General features: G+C 35.4%; 1 protein-coding gene and 1 pseudogene across 1 annotated transcript in view; both read right to left on the bottom strand.

Moving 5' to 3' along the window:
* The window catches only part of SCLT1 (sodium channel and clathrin linker 1), a 191,619-nt gene that overhangs the window by 48,382 nt on the left and 118,837 nt on the right, over nt 1-24,400 (bottom strand). Inside the window, exons 17-20 of the mRNA XM_021681497.2 lie at nt 19,575-19,649; nt 17,108-17,253; nt 7,264-7,456; nt 277-473 (exon numbers count right to left, since the gene is read on the bottom strand). Coding sequence (XP_021537172.2) covers nt 277-473; nt 7,264-7,456; nt 17,108-17,253; nt 19,575-19,649 — 611 coding nt within the window. The remainder of the gene's footprint in view (nt 1-276; nt 474-7,263; nt 7,457-17,107; nt 17,254-19,574; nt 19,650-24,400) is intronic.
* LOC110573008 lies at nt 8,986-9,666 on the bottom strand (annotated as a pseudogene).

Genomic DNA, 24,400 nt, shown 5'->3' with positions numbered 1-24,400 from the left:
CCCAACCATAAAACATTATTATGCTATGCCTATATGCAAAGAGTATTAAGATTCTCAACTATGTCCAACAAAAATCATTATATTTTGTGGAATATGCATAAAATTTACAAAAATACATAGTATGAGTTTCGGTTTATAATGCTTAATATTTTTCACAGCAGTTCAATAATATTTGCTTAATAAAAATACAAGATTTTTACAAGATTACGGCAAGGACCATTAAATGTTAAATAATTTATTCTGTAAAATGTATCAAACAATTAATAGTGGACTTACTTTAGATTACTGATTCTAATCTCTGCACTTTCAGTAAGTTTCTTTGTTTCTTCTTTCCACCTATTGGCCGCCTTCTGTTGAGTCACTAAGAGATGCCTCAGTTCAACAGTGGAATTTCGATTACTATCTTCCAGCTCTCTCAGTTGAACTTCAAATCCATGTTCCCTTATTGAAAATTCATGTTCCATTGTACTGATCTAAGGAATAAAATGAACACAGTATCTTCTTTTTCTTTTCTGTTATTATAGGAGATATACTGATCAATGATAATACACAAAAGAAATCATTCATTGTGTTGTTTGAGGCACAGAAATGTTTGGATGAGAAATCTATATAAAAATTAAGTTTATGTCTTCATCACAAATGAAGACTTATCCTATATTAATTATATATTTATATGTAATTATATATATAAATTTATAGTACAATATAAATTTAGTGAAACAAAAGTTATGATGGACTACAATTTTTTTGCAACACTTTCTTCAACACCTTAACTGCCAATAGGAAAAAAGTAAACTATCTAATATAAACCGCTCTTATTATCTACTTTAACTTCTGTTGCCAGAATCCATGGAAAATATTCATGCTGTCAGTAACTGAGAGTTTTTACTCAAGCCATTAAAAAAATTACAGAGCTTCTACAACCTCCCCAAGTGCACCACCCTCTTGGCACCTTGATGTGTTCAACAACTCAAAATCTCAAGTCACTTTATACTAAATTTCAAATTGTCTTTCAAAGGGTTTTGTAAAGAAAATCATATACAAGAAGTCCTTTACCACTTCAGTTATGATATAAATACTTTTTTTTTCAGGAAAAAAAGACTAATGATTTTCAGAGTCTCATATGGAAATATCTTCCATTATCTCTAGGTAATTTATGTCATTATAGTAAAAATACCCTAATGCAGAATAAACATATAAGTAAATGCTCTTTGGATACTCTAGAAGTTTTCTTGACTGGGGATCAGGGAGAAAATGAAGCCCTAATGCTCTCTGGCATTCAATGTATGTAATGAATTGCCTTCTCTTGCATGCATCTAGAATGAAACTACCTATTACCATCCTGGAGGCAATTGAGAAAATAGTCACGAAGAAGTTCTTTGGTGTACTCTAGGGCCATCTTTATCTTACTAAAGAAATATTATAAAGAATATCTTGTGGTATTTTAAAGTAATGTACTTTAAAAATCATTACAGCTGGTATAGCTTCTAATAATTCATTAAATACGGCTACTTTCAAAATCAAAAAAGGATGAATCAGGGACTCAACTTTCTCAACACCAAGGAAAACCCAACAGGAGCAAAATCCATGGTTTGTGGGGTAAACTGCAAACACACTGTTCTTACTACTTCTGCTTAAATGCAACGTGTTTCCTAAATTGCTTAAATTTTCTTTCTCAAATAGTACACAAGTAGAAATTTAAGACTTTCTAAATACTGGCCCTAAATACTGGGAAAACCACCATGGATTTATTAATTCTGTACTGTACTAAAGCCTCCTGAGGCTCCCTGACTCCTGCTACTTTACTAATTTTTTTACTATTGGATTCTATAAATTTAGATTTGAATATATTCCTTCTCCTTCTCTGCCTCAATCTCAACTTTGGAGAAGCCATGGTTATGTTAGGCGGAACTGTGTGTTTCTGTCTTTGTCTTTCTCACATACATATTAAAAACTGATATATGCATCTATATAGTTTTAGAAGTCAGCCTGCCTAGTTAGCTCCCCATTTCCTCTTGGAAAACCTATTTGTAATTTGACAAGCCTTGTTCTGAGGTCCTTCATGATAACCTGGTCTCTACCTACTTCTACAAGCTTGTGTTATGCCACTATTACCTACTCTTTCTTTGTTTCTGTCACAATGCCGTCTCATTCTTGGCTCATTTTCACATGTTGTTCCCTGTCCCTGGAATAATCTTACCCCTCTTGCTTGCCTTAGTTATTTGTATTCAACTTTTTTTTTTTTTTTTTAAGATTTTATTTATTTATTTGACGGAGAGAGACAGTGAAAGAGGGAACACAAGCAGGGGGAGTGGGAGAGGGAGAAGCAGGCGTCCCGCTGAGCAGGGAACCTGACGCGGGGCTCGATCCCAGGACCCCGGGACCACAACCCGAGCCGAAGGCAGCCACCTAACCGACTGAGCCACCCAGGCGCCCCCACCAACTTTTAAAACTTAGCTCAATTATTGCTTCTATCTAGACAAAATCAGGTCCCTCTGTTATAAGCTCCTACAGGGCCCTAAGTTTTTCCTAAAGTGCATTTATTAGTTTGTAAATGTATGTTAAAAGTTTGCTCATCTCCATGCAAAAATTATGTTTTTAAGGAGGGGGCTGGGTCAGAGGGATCATGTCTTCATTGTATCTTCAGCACCCGAAACATAGTAAAGTCATCAAAACACTGTGTAGACAGAGTGAATGATCGCTCTTTGGTATCAAAATTTAGTCTTTAAACACACCCCAGATCCTTTAGCTGATAAAATCCCAGTTGTTAAACTGGACAGGCTGGCAGTGACGTTGGAAGACTCTGGGCTACAACCAGGTCTCCTATAACAAAAATGCAACTGATGATTAAATTCGGTATATTGGTAGGAAGAAAGGATTTATGGTCTCCCTCCCGTTTTCCTTTGTGTTCTTCCTCTGCAGAGAACCACTCACACAAATAGATTGGAATACTAAAACTATCCATTTCCTAATTTTATGTACTTATGAGGAGAATTTAGACACAAAGAAATGGAGAGCCCTGGCAGAAAGAACAGAGAAGTTAGAAAAGGGGAAAGCTTTAAGCTGAAAGGAATGCAGTAGCCTTAAGATCAAATGAAAGTTTCATATAATAAGTTGTAAGGTTCTCAGCCAACTGACCTCTCAATATCCAACTGTCTTGATCTTTTTGGCTCCTTTCAGTTTGTCTATGGAAGATCACACTCTTTTTCAAGGGGAAGAAAAGCAGCGAAGTGTAGCACTAGTTTCCTATGTTGGCAAAGAAGGAATCAGCTACAAAGCAGCAGTTATCTGACAGTGATTCTCCTTTATAAAACAGAATTTACAGCTATCTAGTTAGTTAAGAGGTTCTGCCCTTTATTTACCAATAATTCTTAAGCTAGATGCAGACTTGGCAAAAAGGGAGCAGTTTTGGTGGGACATGTGGGATAGATAAGCTTTTGGTCATTCTTTTGTTCTCTAAAATATCAATTACTATCCTGAACTGTTAAAGATAGATAGAATGTAGTACCAGGTAAGGGAAAGTCATTGATTTGTCTCTTCCCCATTATAAAAACCAAAACCCCAAAACAGATGTATATTGTAAAATAATGGAAAATAAAAAAATTAAAAACAGGGCGCCTGGGTGGCTCAGTTGGTTAAGCGACTGCCTTCGGCTCAGGTCATGATCCTGGAGTCCCGGGATCGAGTCCCACATCGGGCTCCCTGCTCAGCAGGGGGTCTGCTTCTCCCTCTGCCCTCTTCCCTCTCGTGCTGTCTGTCTCTCATTCTCTCTCTCTCAAATAAATAAATAAAATCTTAAAAAAAAAAAAAATTAAAAACAAATGTAAGGTCTCTGTAATCTACAACTCAGAGAAAACCACCTCTACTTCTACATAATTGTTTTTATTTATGAATTTTAGAATTTAGATTAGTGTATATGGAATTGCAATATATATATAAATATATATTCAGAAGTTTTTCTTATTATTTTTAAACCTAGAACACAGCAATATAAAAGCATTACAAATTATTTGGAAATAATTTTTAATGATGACTCAAAGTATTGCATTGTTCCTTTATTTCTAGAGAGGTTGTCTCTAATTTGTTATTATGAATAATGCTGCAATGAATTTTTTAAATTATGAAATATCCTAATTATTTTCTTATGAACAAATTTTAGACTCTGTACCATTTTAAACTCTCAGCTGCACATTTACTCACACTGGTAACCATGCAGTTAATCAACAGTGAGTTTAAACTTTAAAAATTGTTCATTAGCAATTTGTTTCCTTAGTTTGTGAGTTCTGTTCATGTCTCATACATGTTTTTCTTATAGGTTACAAATATTCTTCTTTAATATTTTTCAAAGCTCCTTATATGGTTTTTGTCTTTTGATATATTTACTAAAATTATTTCCCCCAGTTATTTCTTTTCTAAACACTTAAAAAATGGTTCTAAATATTTAAAAACTTTATATATTTAAATCTATTAATATATTCATTTGCAATTTCTTCCTTTTTTTTTTTTGGTTTTGTTTTGTTAGGAAAGTTCTTTTTCATCTATCAGTTATACATTTGCCTACATTTCCTACTAATGTTTTATAGTTTCACTAGTAGCTTTTAGTTATTAATCCATATGAAATTTATAATATGAAATTTAAAATATAAGAGAAAGATATAACATTTTTTCACCAAAGTACACGGACTTATTTTATTATGGAAATGTTTTAGTATGAGAACTTTCAAGCATACACAAAACAGAATATTACAACGAATCCCTATATGCCTATCACCCAGCTTCCACAAGCATCAAACTCAAAACTGTTCTTGTTTTATCTACAATCCTACTGACCTTCCTTTGCCAAGATTTATCTTTTGCTTACAATGTACTACATAAGTCTTAGGGGTACAACTCAAGTTTTACAAATATCCTGACATATCAGAGACACCACCCTGATTTAGATGCCCCCCCCCCAGAGGCTCCCTCATATGCCCTTCTAATCATTACTTACCCTTCGAAAATGTAACTGCTATTCTGATCTCACCCTCGTAGGTAATTATGCCTATTCTTCACTTTTATACAATGAAATTAATAGACTATGAGCTTTTTTTATGTCTGGCTTCTTTGTTCAACATTAGGTCTGTGAGACTCATCCATTATTACTTATAGACATAGTTCATTCTTTTTTATTCCTGCTATCTATTTCATGATTTGAGTACACCACCATTTATTTATGTAATCTCATGTGGATGGACATTTGCATTATTTTCAATTTTTGACAGGATTAAAACTTCTATGAATATTCTTATATGCGTGTTTTCATGAACATAAGCACTCATATCTGTGGGTATGAAGCCAGCATTATTTGGCATTGTATGTATGTATGTCCAACTTTAAAAGACACTGCTAACTGGTGGTTATATCAACTTACATTCCCAAAGTATTGTATGGAAGTTCCAGTTGCTTTACATCTATCTTTGTCAACACTTGATACTCTTAGTTTTTTTTGAACTTTAGCCATTCTGGTCAGTATGCAGTGGTACCTCATTGTAATTTTAATTATATTTTGTTGATAAATAATGCAGTTGAACATTTTTTCATATATTCTCTTTTGTGAAGTGCATATTTCAGTTTTTTGCCCATTTTTGGAAATAGGGTGCTTGTTTTTTCCTTATTAATTGTGGTTTTATCATTATTAATTGGTAACAGTTTTTATATTCTAAATATTAGTCCTTTTTTGTTTGTATTATATATATAAATGCCTATTTATATATTATATTATTGTATTATAAAATACTATATTACACATGTATTATCTATATTTTATGTATTACAAATACTTCTTGTATTATACTTTCTTTCACTTTCACTCTCTTAATGGTATCTTTTTCTTTTTTGACAATTTAGATTGTGATTTTTAATAGGCAAAACTGGCAAACCAGAGTCAGCATTGTACTGTGGTGTCTTTTGATGACTCAATAATATTAATTTAATGAAATCCAACTAATCTTTATGTTATGATTATTGCTTTTGTGTTCTCATTAAGAAATTCTTTCTTACCCAAGATCATGAAGATTTTCTCTATGAAGCTCCACTGTTTTATATGTTGCATTTAGGTCTACAAGGCAGCTCAAATTAATTTAAATGTATGGTGTGATATAGGGGTCAAGGTTTATTTTTAAAATATGGACCCAACTGATCTAGCATCATTTATTATAAAGATAATTCTTTCCATATTGAACTACAGTGGTGCTTTTGTTACAAATGAAGTGATTATGAAAAACGGGTTTGTTCCTGGACTCTGTTTTGTTCCATTGATCAAGCTAATTATTATTATACTGATAGCACACTGTCTTAATTACTATAGCTTTATATCAAGTCTTGAATCCCCACAGACTAAAGCATAAAGTAGAAACCTCTCTGTATGATATAAGGCCCTCTTTCAGAGTTCAAGCTTTTATAAATAACTAATGTTTGATGCTTGCAGTAGGAGGCATTCAATAAATGTGTTGATATGAATTAGACTGGAATGTGACTTCTTATGAGTATAGAGCAACAAAAAACAAAGTGAAACATGAATACTGCCACCTCATATCCCTTCTATGAAACTGGAAGATATAGGTCTTTATCATAAAGAGTTAATGACAACTTTTATAAAAGTTGCATGGAATGGGGTAAGGGCAAGGAACATGGTGAAGATGATACTGGTGCTTCTTGAAACTCCCTTAAACAGGTTATCTTGTTCCTATTGTCAAAGCATGTTAAACATTAGCATGAGGAAGGAGGAAAAGAGAGTGACAATAAAGGAGAATTTTTTTTCTAAAGGAGACTTTTGTCCCTTGCCTTCCTCCTAGCATGGAAATTTTAGACTACATATGAGAGGTTCTCAGAGCGTACTGATGTAGCATCCTCTATAAAGCTATGAGTTCAATTTTTAAGAGGCTATTATAGAAGAAGAGAGGATGGTAGTCTATAAAGTTATCTAATCTATAGTTTTGCTAGCACTGCTTAAATTGCTTTGGCAGGAATATCAGTGTATTTCATGGTTGCAAAGAATTTTGTGTGTGTGTGGATAGTGAAAGCAATCATTTTCAAGTACGCTTGCCAAATTCTACAATACAAAAAAGACTGGTTAATGCTCTGCATTATGATTTAATGCTATCTGATGAAAAGGCAAAAAAAAAAAAAAAGGCCTTAAAAATGTTTTACTGGGTCTCTCCTAAATACTTTTTATATTTTGACTTTCACAAGTACACATTTAACTCTAACTAGTCTTCAAAATACCTTTAATTTGGCTTTTTTTTGAGCCTCGAGAGCAAGCTTTCTTAAATCTTCAGTCTCTTTCTGTAACTGTTCATTTTCTTGCTGAAGTTTCAGCCTTTGTTCACTGACAAATCCACAGTTCTCTCTCTCAGACTCCAATATGTTTTGAAGTTTCTGAATCATTTCTTGGCAACGTGATATCTCTTCTGAGGAACTGATTAAAAAAACAAAAGGAACCTTTAAACTTAATGATCTGTAATGAAAGTCAAGAAGTTATGTTTTATAGTATAGACTTTTGTATTCTTTGTTCCGACCCATTACTCTTCACTGTAGACTTAAACTATGTAGTTTCACAATGTTGTATTATCCCAGGCAAATACAACCAATTTAGCAATCTCATCTAATAAACTGAACTGTTACCACTCACCTAGAAAATCTATGTGAAACTTTTTTTCAAATTTTGCTAACAGTGAGAATCACTGTGTAACAAAGACTTCAAGGGGATAAACTGAAGCTAATGGTAAGGAAGGTGATGTAGGTAATGATCAAAATTCCTTTATTACTTCAATCAACTCCATAAGAAGACACATTAGCTGTCTATTACTAAATTACAATAAGACCTATTTCATATTTTCCTGTTATATGACTTAAAATTTTTTTTAAAAATGAACTTCCAGTTCTATAAGCCTCTTGTTTTATCAGTTTAAATAGGTTATATTTCTTGAACTTTCTCCACAATGGATTACTGGGTGACCCAACCTTCAAACGTATATTGCTTCAATATATTGCTAATTTTTATTCTTATCTTTAAAAATTTCCATTTTTTCAATCCTGCTAATCAAATACTGCGAACATTATCTGGTCAATACGTGTCAGAGGGAATATATAAGGTGTTTAATTTCCATAATACTTTGGCTTTTTTTTCCTATTTCAACTTTGGCTGATAAAGTTCCTAATGAAATGACAGATCTAGGCAATGATCATCAAATGATAAAATCAGAAAGATGCTAACATCAGAAATAATCACGTATTATGTGCCTACAAACTGAAGTCCAAAATATTACGATTTATAAAGAATTCTTACAAAAAAATGTGAACTGGATCAGGTCAAGCCTCTTGATTTGATTACTAGTTTTTAGGAATTACATGGGACAGAGAAACAAGGTAAATGGCATCACATATATGCATGCAGGCAGAGGAAACTAGAATACAAACAACCTAGGTTTTCAACAAATTGTAAGAAAAAAATAGAGAACTGGGTGGATAACTAGAAATAAATATCCATCTATTCACCCCCCGCAACATCCATTCATCTGTTAATGGACACTTAGGTTGTTTCCATATCTTGTCTACTGTGAATAATACTGCAATGAATGTAAGAGTGTAGATATTTTTTTGAGATAGCGATTTTGTTTCCTTTGGATATATACCCAGAAATGGATCATATGGTAGTTTTTAAACTTTTTTGAGGAACCTCCGTACAGTTTTTCATAGTGGCTGTACCAATTTACATTCCCACCAACAATGTACAAGGGTTTCCTTTTCTCCATATCCTCACCAACACTGGTTATCTTTTGTCTTTTTTTTTTTTTGATTAAACAGTTTATTATGATTTATGAATGTTATTTAAAAAACATCAGTCCATTAAGCCATGTAGAAGTAAGTATGCAAAAAGCCTGCAAACCAAAACATACTTTAAACATGGTTAAGAAAAAGGATTATCTGAAATTCTGGATTTTCCAATCACTTCGTTATGCTAATGGCAGCCTAGTAATCCTTCACTTCAGTTGAAGTAAGCCTCCTAAATCTGGCTTTACTGCAGGTTCCAACTTCTATGTTATCTTCTGTCATCTGCCCTTCAAAGCTTTCCTTTAGGGTTAATATGGCCACATGAATGCATCTTCAAATTCCAGGTCTTTGTTATTTTTCTTGAGGAAAGTCTTCCCATTCACATAGTTCTTTCCCATTGCTGAGGCTTACCAGGCAAAGTGAGCTCCAGATGGATCTAACTGAAATAAATACAGTTGCCCCTCATTCCAACCACAAATTAGTAAAGAAACTCCAAATGCATGACCATCACCTGACTGAGTATATTCTTGCATCACTATACCAGCTGAGCTGCTAGAATGGGTTCTTGGTAAACGAGATAGTATCACTGAGCTAGTTTTTGAGCTCTGTACGCAAGCACTCTGTAATCTGGGCCCATGCCACTATACACCAAGCCTGATTGATTCCACTTTTTGTACACCTTGCTCATCATACAGAATGGATTTGTTTCTTCTCAGTTGCTAATACCACACTATTTGCAGCTTTAATTCCCACTGGAGGGGCTTCTCCAGCTACAGCAGTGAAAGCATATTCAATCCGGGTAAGTTTACATTTGCTGAATGCAGTCAGCCAAAAGCTGTAACTGTGCTCTGCCATCTTTACCTGGAGTCTATCTTTTGTCTTTTTGATAGCCATTCCAACAGGTGTGAGGGGACACCTCAATGTGATTTTGATTTGCATTTCCCTGATGATCAGTGATGAAGAGCACCTTTTGATATACCTGTTGGCCATTTGTATGTCTTCTGAGAAAAGTCTCTTCAGGTCCTTTTCACATTTCTAAAGCAGTTTATTTGTTTTGCTATTGAATTGTTCAACTTCCTTACATATTTTCGATATTAACTCCTTATCAGATACTGCTTGCAAATATTTTCTCCTATGCTGTAGGTGGTCTTTTCACTCTTGATTTTCCTCTTTGTTATGCAGGAACTTTTTAGTTTGATGTAATTCCACTTGTTTATTTTTGCTTTTGTTAGTTGTACTTACGGGTCAGATCTGAAAATCACTGCGAAGACCGTCAAGAAGCTTTCCCCCCGTTTTCTTCTAGTAGTTTTACAGTTTCAGAATTTACATTTCAGTCTTGAATCCATTTTGAGTTGACTTTTGTATATGGTGTGAGATAAAGGTTCAATTTCATTCTTCTGCATATGGACATCCAGTTTTCCCAACACCACTTATTGAAAACACTATCCTTTCCCCATTGTGTGTTCTTGGCACTCTTGTCAAAGATCAGCTGGCCATAAATGCATGTATTTATTTCCATTGATCTACATGTCTACTTTTTATGCCTGTACCATACTGCTTTGATTTTTTAATCTTTCTTTCATTTATTTATTTAAGATTTTATTTGTCAGAGAGAGAAAGAGCAAAAGCAGGGGGAGCAGCAGGCAGAGGGAGAAGCAGGCTCCTCGCTGAGCAAGGAGCCTGATGCTGTACTCAATCCCAGGACACTGGGATCATGACCTGAGCTGAAGGCAGACACTTAACCAACTGAGCCACCCAGGCATCTCCCATACTGTTTTGATTACTGAAGACTTGTAATATTTTTTGAAATCAGGAACTGTGATGCATTCAGCTTGCTCTTCTTAAGATTGCTTTGTCTATTCAAAATCTTCTGAGATTCATTATGAATTCTTTTTTAAGGATTTATTTATTTGACAGAAAGAGAGAGAGCACAAGCAGAGGGAGTGGAAGAAGGAGGGAGAAGCAGGCTCTCTGCTGAGCAGGGAGCCAGTCACAGGGCTTCTCGATCCCAGGATCCCAGGATCATGACCGCAGCCAAAGGCAGATGCTTAACTGACTGAGCCATCCAGGCGCCCCCATTATGAGTTTTAGGATTGTTTTTTCTATTTTTGTGAAAAATGCCATTGGAAATTTGATAGGAATTTTATCAAATCTGAAGACTGCTTTGGATAGTATGGACATTCTAACACTATTATTTCATCCAATTCATGAAGATGGTATCTTTACATTTATATGTGACTTTCTCAATTTCCTTCACCAATGATTTTTAGTTTTCAGTGTAAAATTTTTTTTTACTTTCTTGGTTAAATTTATTCTAAGTATTTTATTCATTTTGAAGCTCTTGTGAATGGGATTGTTCATTTCTTTTTCAAATAGTTTGTTGTTAGCGGATAGAAATGCAACTGATTTTGGTATGTTGATTTTGCATCCTATAGCTATACTGAATTTATATATTAGATCTAATGACTTTTTTGGTGGTGTCTTCAGGGTTTTTTCAATATATAGGATCATGTTGTCTGTAAACAGTCAATTTTACTTCTAATTTGGATGATTTTCTTTCTTTTTTTTTCTTGTAACTGCTCTGACTAGCACTTCCATTACTATGTTGAATAGAAGTGGCAAGAGTGGGCACCACAGTCTTGTTCCTCATCTTAAGGGAAAAGACTTTAACTTTTTTCACCATTCAGTATGATGTTAGTTGTGGGCTTGTCATATATGGCCTTTAGTAGGTTGAGGGACATTTCTTCTCTAATTTGTTATTTCTTTAATCATGAATGGATGTTATATTTTGTGAAATGCTTTTTCTGTATCTATTGAGATGATCATGAGTTTTATCCTTCATTCTTTAATGTGGTATAGCCCATTTACCGATCTGCATACCATCCTTGTCTCCCAGGTATTAATTCCACTTGACAATTGTGTATGATCCTTTTAATGTGCTATTGAATTTGGTTTGCTAGTACGTTTTTTGGAGTATTTTTACATCTGTGTTCATCATGGATATTAAGCCTGGTATTCTATTTTCTTTTTTTTAAATTTTATTTTCTTTTTTTTTAAAGATTTTATTTATTTATTTGAGAGAGAGAATGAGACAGAGAGAGAGAGCACAAGAGGGGGTTGGGTCAGAGGGAGAAGCAGACTCCCTGCTGAGCAGGGAGCCCGATGTGGGACTCGATCCCGGGACTCCAGGATCACGACCTGAGCCGAAGGCAGTCGCTTAACCAACTGAGCCACTCAGGCGCCCCAATTTTATTTTCTTATGTTATGTTAATCACCATACATTACATCATTAGTTTTTGATGTAGTGTTCCATGATTCATTGTTTGCATATAACACCCAGTGCTCCATTCAATATGTGCCCTCTTTAATACCCATCACCAGGCTAAACCATCCCCCCACCCAAGCCTGGTATTCTATTTTCTGATAGTGTCTTTGTCTTGTTTTGGTATCAGAGTAATGCTGGCCTCATAAAATGAGTTTGGAAATGTTCTCTCTTCAATTTTTTGGAAGAGTTTGAGAAGGACTGGAATTTAAGTCTCCTTTAAATGTTTAGTAGAATTCACCAGTGAAGCCATCTGGTTCTAGGCTTTTCCAAAACCCAAGGAGGTTTTTGATTACTGATTCAATCTCCTTACTAATTTTCAGATTCAGTCTTGGGAGGTCGTATGTTTCTAGAAATTTATCCATTTCTTCAAGTTTATCTAATTTGTTGGCATATAATTGTTCACAGTAGTCTCTTATGGTCCCTTGTATTCGCGTAGTATCAGCTATAATGTCTCCCCTCTTTTATTTCTGATTTTGAGTCTTTTTTTCTTAGTCTAGCTAAAAGACTGTCAATTTTATCTTTTAAGGGATGCCTGGGTGGCTCAGTCATTAGGCGTCTGCTTTCGGATCAGGTCATGGTCCCAGGGTCCTGGGATCAAGCCCCACATCGTGCTCCCTGCTCGGCAGGAAGCCTGCTTCTCTCTCCCCCACTCCCCCTGCTTGTGTTCCCTCTCTCTGTGTGTCTCTGTCAAATAAATAAATAAAATCTTTAAAAAAAAAAGTTTTATTGATCTTTTCTATTGTTTTGTAAAAATTCTCTATTTCTACTCTTATCTCTGTTACTTCCTTCCTTTTGGGCTTAATATTTTTCTTCTTTTTCTAGTTCTTGAGGTGTATGGTTAGGTTGTTTATTTGAGAGATTTCTTAATGTATATTTATTGTTAAAACTTTGCTATAAACATCCCTCTGAGAAGTGATTTTACTACATCCCCTAATTTTTGGTATATTATGCTTCCATTTTCATTTGTGTCAGGATATTTTTGATTTCCCTTTTGATCCACTGATTGTTCAAGAGTGTGTTAATTTTCCAATATTCTTCCCGTTACTGATCTGTAGTTTCATACCATTGCACTTGGAAAAGATACTTGATATAATTTTAATCTTCTTAAATTTGCTAAGACTTGTGGCCTATCATCTGATCTATCCTGGAGAATTCAACACTTGAGAAGAATGTGTCTTCTGGTGTGTAGGACAGAATGTTAGGCCAATTTGGTCTTTAGCATTGTTCAAGGGTACTGTTTTCTTACTGATTTTCTGTTCTGGATGATCTGTTTATTGTTGAAAGTGAGCTATTAGTTTCCTACTGTTACTTTATTGCTCTCTATTTTTCCCTTCAGCTCTGTTAATATTTGCTTTATATATTTAGGTGCTCTGATGTTGAGTGCATATAGTTTTATGATTGTTATTTTCTCTTGATGAATTAACCCCTTTTTATCATTACATAATAATCATTTTTGTCTCACGATAATTTTTGACCTAAGTCTATTTGTCTGATATAAGATACCCCTGCTGTCTTTGGGTACCATTTGCATGGAATATCTTTTGCCATCTCTTCACTTTTGGCCTATGTGCTTCCTCAAATGTAAAGTGACTTTCTAGTAAGCACCATATGGCTGGATCTTATTTTCTAATCCATTTAGTCTATGTTTTTTGATTAGATAATTTAATCTACTTAAAAGTAATTATTAACAGGTAATAACTATTGTGATTTTGTTAACTGTTTTCTGTTTTGCAATTCCTTTGTTCCTTTATTCTTATTTTAGCTGTCTTTTTTTGCGATTTGTTGAATTTTTATACTGGTTGCTTTCATTCCTTTATCTTTTGTCTACTACACATTTTTCTTCTGATTAGCATGAGGCTTACATAAAACATCTTATAGTTTTAAATTTGTAACAAATTTAACTTCAATCACATAAAAATCTCCACACTTTTACTTCTCTGCTCCCTCACATTTTTGTTACTGATGTCATACATGTTTTTATATTGTATATCAATTAACACACTATTGTACCTCTATTATTTTTAATACTCTTATCTTTTAACTTCTATATTAGTGTTAAAAGTGATTTATGCACTACTATTACATTCAGAGTATTCTGAGTTTGACCATATACTTACTTTTATCAGTGAGTTTTATACTTTCATATATTTTTGTGTTGCTAACTAGCATCCTTTCATTTCCACTTGAAAAACTCTTCAGCATTTCTTATACAGCAACTCTAATGGTGATGTAACCCCTTTTGAGCTTTTGCTTGTCTTAGAAAATTTTTAGGGCGCCTGGGTGGCTCAGTTGGTTAAGCGACTGCCTTCGGCTCAGGTCATGATCCTGGAGTCCCGGGATCGAGTCCCGCATCGGGCTCCCTGCTCAGCGCGGGGTCTGCTTCTCCCTCTGACCCTCTTCCCTCTTGTGTTGTCTCTCATTCTCTCTCTCAAATAAATAAATAAAATCTTTAAAAAAAAAAAAAGAAAATTTTTAATCTCTCCTTCATTTCTGATGGACAACTTTGCTGGGTATAGTATTCCTGGTTTGCAGTTTTTTTCTTTCAGTACTTTGACTATATCATACCACTCTCTCTCTGCTGCAAGGTTTCTTCTAAGAAATCCATTGACAGTTTTATAGGGGTTGGGGGGAGTCCTTTGTATGTGATGAATCATTTCCTGTTTTCAAAATTCTTTTTTATTTTTGGCAATTTGATTATAATGTGTCTAACTAAAGACCTCTTGATGTTGAGCCTATTTGTGATTCTTTGGGTGTCATGGATCTGGATGTTCAACTCCCTCCCCAAATTTGGGAAGTTTTCTATTATTATTTCTTTATAAACTTTCTGTTCCATTCTCATTCTGTACTCCTTCTGGGATATTCATAATGTGTATATTGGTTTACTTTAAGATGTTCCATAACTCATGTAGGTTTTCATCACTCTTTCATTCTTTCTTCTCTTTGTTCCTCTAACTGGATGATTTCAAATGACCTATCTTCAAGTTTGCTGATTTTCTTCTGCATGATCAAGTCTGCTGCTGAAACTCTATAGAATTTTTCAGTTCAGTTCTTCAGCTCCAGGATTTCTGTTTCTTTTTAATGGTTTCTATTTCTTTGTTAAACTTCTCATTTTGTTCATGTATCATTTTTCTGATTTCATTTAGTTGAATGTGTTCTCTCATAGTCAACTGAGTTTCTTTAAGACAACATTTAAAATTTTTGTCAAGCAGTTCATGGGTCTCTGTTTCTTTTGGGTCAGTTAGTACAGCTTTATTAGCTTCCTTTGATGTTGACATGTTTGTCTGATTCTTTCTTGGTATCTGTGTATTTGAAAAAGCAGATTCCTCTTCCAGTCTTTACAGACTTATTTTGGCAGGTAGACTTTATCCTGCCAAGTCCTACAACTGATAGGGCTGCTTCTGGGATTGTGGTTGAGTAAGGCTGAAACCATGTCATGTGGCTATTGCCAGGTTCATGGTTGGCAAGCATGTCATCGGGGTACAGTGAGGTGTTGTGTCCCATGGGTTCCTAAGGGCGCTCCTGTCATGTCACTGGGCTGGTCCATGGGTGGGTAGGACTGCTTTTGGACTGTGGTAGAGTGGGACTAAAGTTGGGTCACAAGACTGCCTCAGGGATTGTACTCAGGTCTGAGGTCAGTGGGTGTTTAACTGGAAGCATCTACAAGTGTGGCTTCTGCTGGGTCTTTTGGGTGGATTCCTGGCAATGAAAGACTACCTCAAATTGTGGTAGAGCACTGCTGGATCCATGTCTTGTGGTTTTTGCTAAGTCTGCAGTCAGGTGTGACTTCTGCTGGGCAACAGTTAATACTCCCATCAGTTTACTGGGCTGGTTCCTGGGAGAGCAGGACTGCCTCCACACCATAAGAGAGTGGAACTAGAGCTGGGATGCAGGAACAACAGTCAGCTCTGAGATTGGCAGACCTGTTATCAGAAGTACCCACAGGGATGGCTTTTGTTGAGTCCCTTGGTGGAGGGGGCCAGGTGTAGGACTGCGGACAAGTAGGCTTAGAGCCAAGACCATAGGTAGATGGGACCATAGTGTGCACTGCCACTGGTGCGTAAGCTTCCCTCCCTGTTTTTGGGCTCCAGCAGTGTTTTGTAACCTCCTACCTGGATCCCAAAGCTCTCACAAAGGCATTTTTGTCCAGGGATGCCTTTCATATATTTTTCTGTGGAGGGACATGGGCTGGGTAGCTCCAATTCATTCCACTGTGTTGCTGACATTATTCCTCTTTATTTTCAAAATATTAAACATATTCTGTAACAGACTGAGATTTCACGTAATTCAAATTAAGTTTTACTGTATTAAATAACACTCTGGGGGAAAAAGGTAGAAAAATATTCAGAAGGGCTATGCCAGACTATAAATTTACCATTTTAGTAGACAATGTAATAAATAAACATGATGGATTATTATAGAATATTCAATAACAAAAGAAATGTAAGTATAAACTGAGTATAAAAGCAATAATTATAAGGAAGCTACTGTAAAAGCTGCATAGTTAGTATGAAAAGAACTCAGTCTTATTAGCATTCTATTTAACTGCCAAAAAGGAGAAATTTAAAATAAAATGGTATAATACTGTTAAATCTTTTCTTCCTGAGGAAATTAGTTTTCAGAAATAAGCTTAAAGGGGCAACCGGGTGGCTCAGTTGGTTAAGCGTCTGCCTTCAGTGCAGATCATGATCCCAGGGTCCTGGGATCGAGCCCCACATCAGTCTCCTTGCTCAGCGGGGGGCCTGCTTATCCCTCTCCCTCTGCCTGCTGCTTCCCCTGCTTGTGCTCTCTCTCTGTAAAGTAAATAAATAAAATCTTAAAAAAAAAAAAAAAAGAAAGACGCTTAAAAGATTCTATTTGGTGCTAAAAAATTTTTTTTCATGTAAGTAAGTCCTATTTAAAAAAAGTAAAGAGTCTGTCAGAAAGTGTATGAATTCTGAAAATGTTAACAGAAAATCGAAAAGAATAACTTACTTTATTTCAAGTTGTTTTATTTTATTTTCTGCTGTCTTAAGTCTTAGTTGAAGATCATCTTTTGAACGCTCTGCAACCAGACATCTTTGGTGCATTTCTTCTAGTTTTCTGTAATCACTTTGATTTACTCTACCTTCATGGTAAATCTGCAAAAGATTATATGTATATTACCTTACAGAAGAAAACTGTCTTAAGAAATTACAGTTTAGAAACTGAAATCAATGATAAATAAAAACCCATAATCATGTGTTCATCTGTTCCCATCGTTACACAGTAAGACATATCAGTAACTTTGGTTATTTCATATTTAAAAAATGTTGAAAACGGACACATAAAAATTATTTTTGAAAGTATTCATGCTCACTGTAAACTAGTTTTAATATGTTATTTTAAAAATTATTTATTTTATCATTAATGTGATGTGTCATGTTGATTGATTTGCAAATATTGAACCACTCTGGCAACCCAGGAATAAATCTCACTTGATCATGGTGAATGATTTTTTTAATGTATTGCTGGATTCAGTTTGCTAGTATTTTTATTGAGAATTTTTACATCCATGTTCATCGGGGATAATGGCCTGCAGTTCTGTTTAGTAGTGTCTTTACCTGGTCAGGGTGAAGCTGGCCTCACAGAATGAATTTGGAAGGTTTCCTTCCTTTTCTGTTTTTTGCAATAGTTTGAGAAGAATAGGTATTAACTCTTCAAGTGTTTGGTAGAATATGTTGTGAAGCCATTTGGTCCTGGGGATAGTTTTATTATTTTAAAAAGAAATGTAAAATAGCTGAAAGAAAAGAAATATTCTAAATGTCACCAATTAGAGATAACTGTTTTGATTAAATTGTTTTGAACACCCTTCAAGACAATTCTATATTCAGGCACACCTGGTGGCTCAGTTGGTTAAGTGTCTGCCTTTGGCTCAGGTAATGATCTCGGGATCCTGAGATTGAGTCCTGCTTTGGGCTCTCTGCTCAGTGGCGAGTATGCTCATGCATGTTTTCTCTTTCAAATAAATAAATAAAATCTTAAAAAAAAAAAAAGACAGTTCTGTATTCTGATATTAAAGAATACAGACATATGCTATGGTGCAATAAACAGAACTATCTGAAAGTGATTCTATAATCTTACTCTGGATTAACTAGACCATAATCTAACTGAAAGGGGGGTGCCTTTTTTCCCAACAGGAGTGGGTGTACCCAAGCTCAGCTTCTTATAAGACAGGCTTCCTACCACAACACAGGGGCTGTAACATCCTGAGAACTGTAAAGTCTCCAGGTGCTAAGCAGCTCACATTTCAGACAAATTTTACCCATAGCTACCCCCTAAATCCAGACTGCCTGGTCAAGCAACCTGTATCTTCTCCCACTGAAAAGATTGCTTTGTCACTCCTGCTCTATAAAAAGGTAGGATATCAGCAAGTTAATGTCCCACTACTAAAATACAGACATGTGTATATCCTGTGCCTTTTCTTTACCTGTTGTCTTTAGTCTTGTTTTACATTTCCCCAATTAAGCCTATTCCTTAATCTATGCCATGTGATTTAAAAAATTTATCCCAGCCATGATGTACAGTAGGTAGCAATCTAAATGGGATCTATCCCTATTCCATAACAGTAACTCAGAAGGAATCAACCTCACAGGAGACTGGTGACCATAAATGTCCTACCTGGAACATGACATATATACTTTTGCTAAATGCTGCTTTTGTGACTCTTTTACTATCTGATGTCATTATCTTTTTATGTCACTAATACAGATATGTCACATGTTTTTTATACTATGTAGTTCTTCTTTGAACATCAAATTCTGGCTCTACCATTTACTACTTGTTAGCGTGGGTAAGTTACTTAACCTCTGTGAGTTCCTAAGGCAGCACTTAAAACACAGTATATGCTGCATCAAGTTTCATTTCCCTGTTTTCCCAAGGCATTTTAAGAGAGTGGGATATTTACTGATGGTAAAAAAGTTATTTAAATAAGAAATAAAATTTTAAACTATAGACTTTTCACATTATTTTTTCTCAAATATCATTGGGGTAATATTTTCCTACTTAAGAAATAAAAATCTATACTTTTAAAAGGTTAAAATTAGAGTAATGTTATAATTTTCTAGTTATATATACTTGTTTTTATAAATAGCTTACACCCAATAAAAGTTGGCATTAAATTTAAAAACAGAAGGGAGACCAAGTAAAATTTACTATTGGGATGAAGTTTAAACAAGGAATATAGCTACTTCATAAAATTTATACCTTTAAGTAAAAAGTACATATACTGTGGCCACTCTTACAAAGAAATGTATTCAGGCAATACTAGTATTTAAGTGTTGACTGTGAATATATTCCAAATAAAAACACTCACTTACAATGTAGGGGTTGCTAGTAGGCAGTGTGATGAAAGTGGAGAGTAATAGTGAGCATTTGCAGTTGAGTTTTAGGTTAGGTTTTTGTTTTTTGTTTTTTTTTTTACCTTTTCTAGTTCTCCTTCCACTGCTTTTTTCTCCCTAATGGCTCGTTCAATTTGTCCTTGTTTTTCAGCACACTCCTATAAATTCAATTCATATTGGAAATAAATATATTTGTAAAATCTTAAGAAAAAATGGATACATAAAATGATTTGTTCATAACAGGAATACCACACTTACCCTATCAATACAGCAGGACCATACTGATTATTAAGCAAAAACAAAACCAAAAAACCTCCATCTTCAAAGAGCTACCTATCTCAGGAGTTCTAAGTAAACATTCTAAATTGGTGACAGAGGTTGAGGGATTCTAGAGAGAAAAAAATGAGACCCTTTTCTTTTTTTTTTTTTTTTTTAAAGATTTTATTTATTTATTTGAGAGAGAGAGAGAGAGCACAAGAGGGGGGAGCGGGAGAGGGAGAAGCAGGCTCCCCGCCGAGCAGGGAGCCCGATGCGGGACTCGATCCAGGGACTCCAGGATCATGACCTGAGCCGAAGGCAGTCGCTTAACCAACTGAGCCACCCAGGCGCCCGAGACCCTTTTCTCATATTAGTTTTATTCATATACTCTTACGACTTATTTTGAAAAGGAACACAGAACTGGACAGCGACACGACACCCTGAGGATAACCTGTGGCCTAAAAGGCACAAAGGTATATAAATAAATTCTAAAACTTTTTTTTTTTTTTGCAAAACTTATAAAGAGCCAAGGGGTGCCTGGGTGGCTCAGTCGGTAAGCGTCTGACTCTTGATTTCGGCTCAGGTCATGATCTCAGGGTTGTGAGATCAAATTCTGCACTGGGCTCTGTGCTCAGTGGGGAGTCTGCTCAAGATTCTCTCTCTCCCTCTCCCTCTGCCCTTCCCCTCCCCCACCCTCTGTTCACATGTTCTCTCAAAAAAAAGAAAAGAGAGCCAATGGACACAGTAAAAATTTTATTAGCATGATCATAAAACATTTCTGCTCCAAAGGTTTTAATCAGTAAAACTGAACAAGCATATCAATCAGTTGATAAAATTTAGTATTTTGCAAATGAGAGTAAAACTGAAAACAACCATTTATAATGACTGGTTCCTCATAGCTATTTGTTTTTATCTATTTATTTTCGAGAATGGGTGTGATTATTTTCTATTAATTGTATTTTATGCTTTGGATGAACCTCCTTACTGGCAGTACACTACTGATATTCAATTATCTTTAGCATAACTCTATTTTACGGAAGTACTGTATATCAATGGTTTTAAATTTTAAAATGAGCTTCTAAATTGTGACCCCAAATGAATTCTGATTATAATGAAGACCCTTAACCCTATGTTACTAATCAGATGATTGATCCAAATTTATTATCTTTCATTAAGGCAGAATTGTTAGTGTACAAGAAATGAAACTTTAATGTGCCATATGTTCATACAGTAAATTGCTAATCTATAAAAAAGTGGTTTTATGGTGTGAAATTTGGGATTTCTCCTATGTTCATAACTCATCTTATGTGATTGTTAAAAGACTATTTTTAGAGCAGTTTTAGGTTAACAGCAAATTGACAAGTTAGAGATTTCCACTATATTTCTTGTCCCCATATGTGCAGAGCCCTCCCCCATTTTCAACATCCCTCACTGTAATGGTATATTTATTAATACTGATGAATCTACATTGACACAACATCTTCACTCAAAGCCCATAGTTTACATTTGAGTTCACTCTTGGTGCTGTACATTTTACGGGTTTGGACAAACTTGCAATGACATGTACCCACCATTATAGTACCATACAGAGTAGTTTCACTGTTCTAAAAATCCTCTGTGCTTCACCTATGCTTATTCATCCCTCTCTCCTCCTAAACCCCTGAAAACGTTTTTACTGTCTTCATAGTTTTGCCTTTCCCAGACTGTCAATTAGAGTCAAACAGTATGTAGCCTTTTCAGACTAGCTTCTTTCACTTAATAATACACATTTTAGTTTCCCACATGTCTTCTCATGACTTGATAGCTCATTTCTTTTTAGTGCTGAATAATACTCCAGTGTCTGGATGTACCAGTTTATTTGTCCATTTGCCTAACCAAAGGACATCTTGGTTGCTTCCAAGTTTTGGCAACTGTGAACAAAGCTGCTATAAACATCCATGTTCAGGTTTTTGTGTGGATATGTTTTCAACTCCTTTGGGTAAATACAGAAGAGTGCAATTGTTGGACCATATGGTAAGAGTATATTTAGTTTTGTAAGAAACCATCACACTGCCTTCAAAAGTGGCTATACCATTTTGCATTTCCACCAGCAATGAATGAATTGAGAATTCCTGTTGCTCCACATCTTTCCCAGAGTTTGGTGGTGTCAGTGTTCTGAATTTTGGCCATTGTAATAGGTGTATCTGGTACATATTTGGTGTAATGAGTAGCAGCTCATTATTGTTTTAGTTTGCACTTCCCTGGTGAAATATGATGTGTAGCATCTTTCCATAATCTTATGTGCCATCTGCATATCTTCTCTGATGGGGTGTCTGTTAAGATCTTTGGTCCACTTTTTTTTTTTTATTATGTTCAGTTAGCCACTGATTCATTAGTTGCATATAACACCCAGTGCTCATCACAACATGTGCCCACTTCTTCTTATTTTTTTTTTTTAAAGATTTTATTTATTTGACACAGAGAGAGAGAGACAGGGAGAGAGGGAATAACAGCAGGGGGAGTGGGAGTGGGAGAAGCAGGTTCCCTGCCAAGCAGGGAGCCCGATGCGGGGCTCGATTCCAGGACCCTGGGACCATGACCTGAGCCGAAGGCAGATGCTTAACAACTGAGCCACCCAGGTGCCCCACGTGCCCACTTTTTAATTGAGTTGTTTTCTTATTGTTAAGTTTTAAGAGTTCTTCATATATTTTGGATAATAGTCCTTTATCTGCTATGCCTTTTGCAAATATTTTCTCCCTGTCTGTGGTTTGAATTTTCATTCTCTTGACAGGGTCTTTCACAGAGAAATTTTTCATTTTAATTCAGTCCAACTTATCAATTGTTTCATGGGTCATGCCTTTGATGTTATACCCCAAAATTCACTGCCAAACCCAAGATCATCCAGATTTTCTTCTATTTATCTTCTATGAATTTTATAGTTTTGTGTTCTACATTTAGGTCTGTGACCATTTTGAATTAATTTTTGTGGAGGGTGTAAGGTCTGTGTCTATATTCATTCTTTTACATGTGAATGTCTAATTGTCCTAGCACCATTTGCTAAAAAGACTGTCTTTGAATCATTGTATTGCCTTTGCATCTTTGTCAATGATCAGCTGACTGCATTTATGTGGGACTATATTTTATCCCATTCTAGATTCTGTATTTTATTCCATTTGTCTATTTTTTCACCAATATCATGCTAGCTTATTATAGCTTTATAGTAATTCTTGAAATCTGGTAGTGTCAGTCCTCTGATTTTGTTCTTCTCCTTCAATACTGCGTTGGCTATTTTTGGGTCTTTTGTCTCTCCAGATAAGTTTTATTTATTTAAAAATTATTATTTTTTGAATTTTTATTTAAATTCTAATTAGTAACATACAGTGCAATATTGGTTTCAGGAGTAGAATTCAGTGATTCATCACTTATATTCAACACCTAGTGCTCAACATAACAAGCGCCTTCCTTAATACCCAACACCCATTTAGCCCAACCTTCATCCACCTCCCTCCACTGGCCCTCAGTTTGTTCTCTATTGGTTTTTTTTTTTTTTTCAAGATTTTATTTGAGAAAGAGAGTGCGCATGTGCACATGAGTGGGGGAGGGGGAGGCAGAGGGAGAAGCAGACTCCCTGCTGAGTAGGGAGCTGAGCAGGGAGCCCGACCTGGGACTCAATATCAGGACCTTGGGATCATGACCTGAGCCGAAGGCAGACGCTTAACCAACTAAGCCACCTGGGTGCCCTGTTCTCTATTGTTAAGAGTCTCTTATGGTTTGTTTTCCTCTCTCTGTCTTTTTCTCCCCTTGTCATATGTTCATTTGTTTCATTTCCTAAATTCCACATATGAGTGAGATCATATGGTATTTTTCTCTGATTGACTTATTTTGCTTAGTATAATACACTCTAGCTTCATCCACATTGTTGCAAATGGCAAGATTTCATTCTTTTTGATGGCTGAGTAATATTCCCATATATATAACACCTCTTCTTTATCCATTCATCAGTCAATGGACATTTGAGCTCTCTCCATAGTTTGGCTATTATTGATAATGCTGCTATAAACATTGAGGTGTATGTACCCCTTCATATCTGTATTTTTTTATCCTTTGGGTAAATACCTAATAGTGTAACTGCTGGATCACAGTGTAGTTCTATTTTTAACATTCTGAGGAACCTCCACACTGTTTTCCACAGCAGCTGCACCAGTTTGCATTCCCACCAACAATGCAAGAGTGTTCTCCTTTCTCTGCATCCTCACCAACACTTGTTTCTTGTGCTATTAATTTTAGCCATTCTGACAGGTGTGAGGTGGTATCTCATCGTGGTTTTGATTTGTATTTCCCTGATAATGAGTGATGCTGAGCATCTTTTCATGTGTCTGTTGGCCATCTGGATGTCTTCTTTGGAAAAGTGTCTATTCATGTCTTCTGCCCATTTCTTAACTGGATTATTTATTTTTTGGGTGTTGAGTTGGTAAGTTCTTTATAGATTTTGGATACTAACTGTTTTCTCCAGATAAACTTTAGAATCAGTTTGTCAATATCCACAAAATAACTTGCTGGGATTTTGACTGGGATTGTACTCAATCTATAGGTCAGGCTGGGAAGAACTGACATTTTGACTTTGAGTCTTCCTATCCATGAACATGGGCTATCTCTTCATTTATTTACTTCT

Source organism: Neomonachus schauinslandi, chromosome 2, assembly GCF_002201575.2.
Source record: "Neomonachus schauinslandi chromosome 2, ASM220157v2, whole genome shotgun sequence".
Classification (NCBI taxonomy): domain Eukaryota; kingdom Metazoa; phylum Chordata; class Mammalia; order Carnivora; family Phocidae; genus Neomonachus; species Neomonachus schauinslandi.
This window is presented reverse-complemented; position numbering and strand designations above follow the sequence as displayed.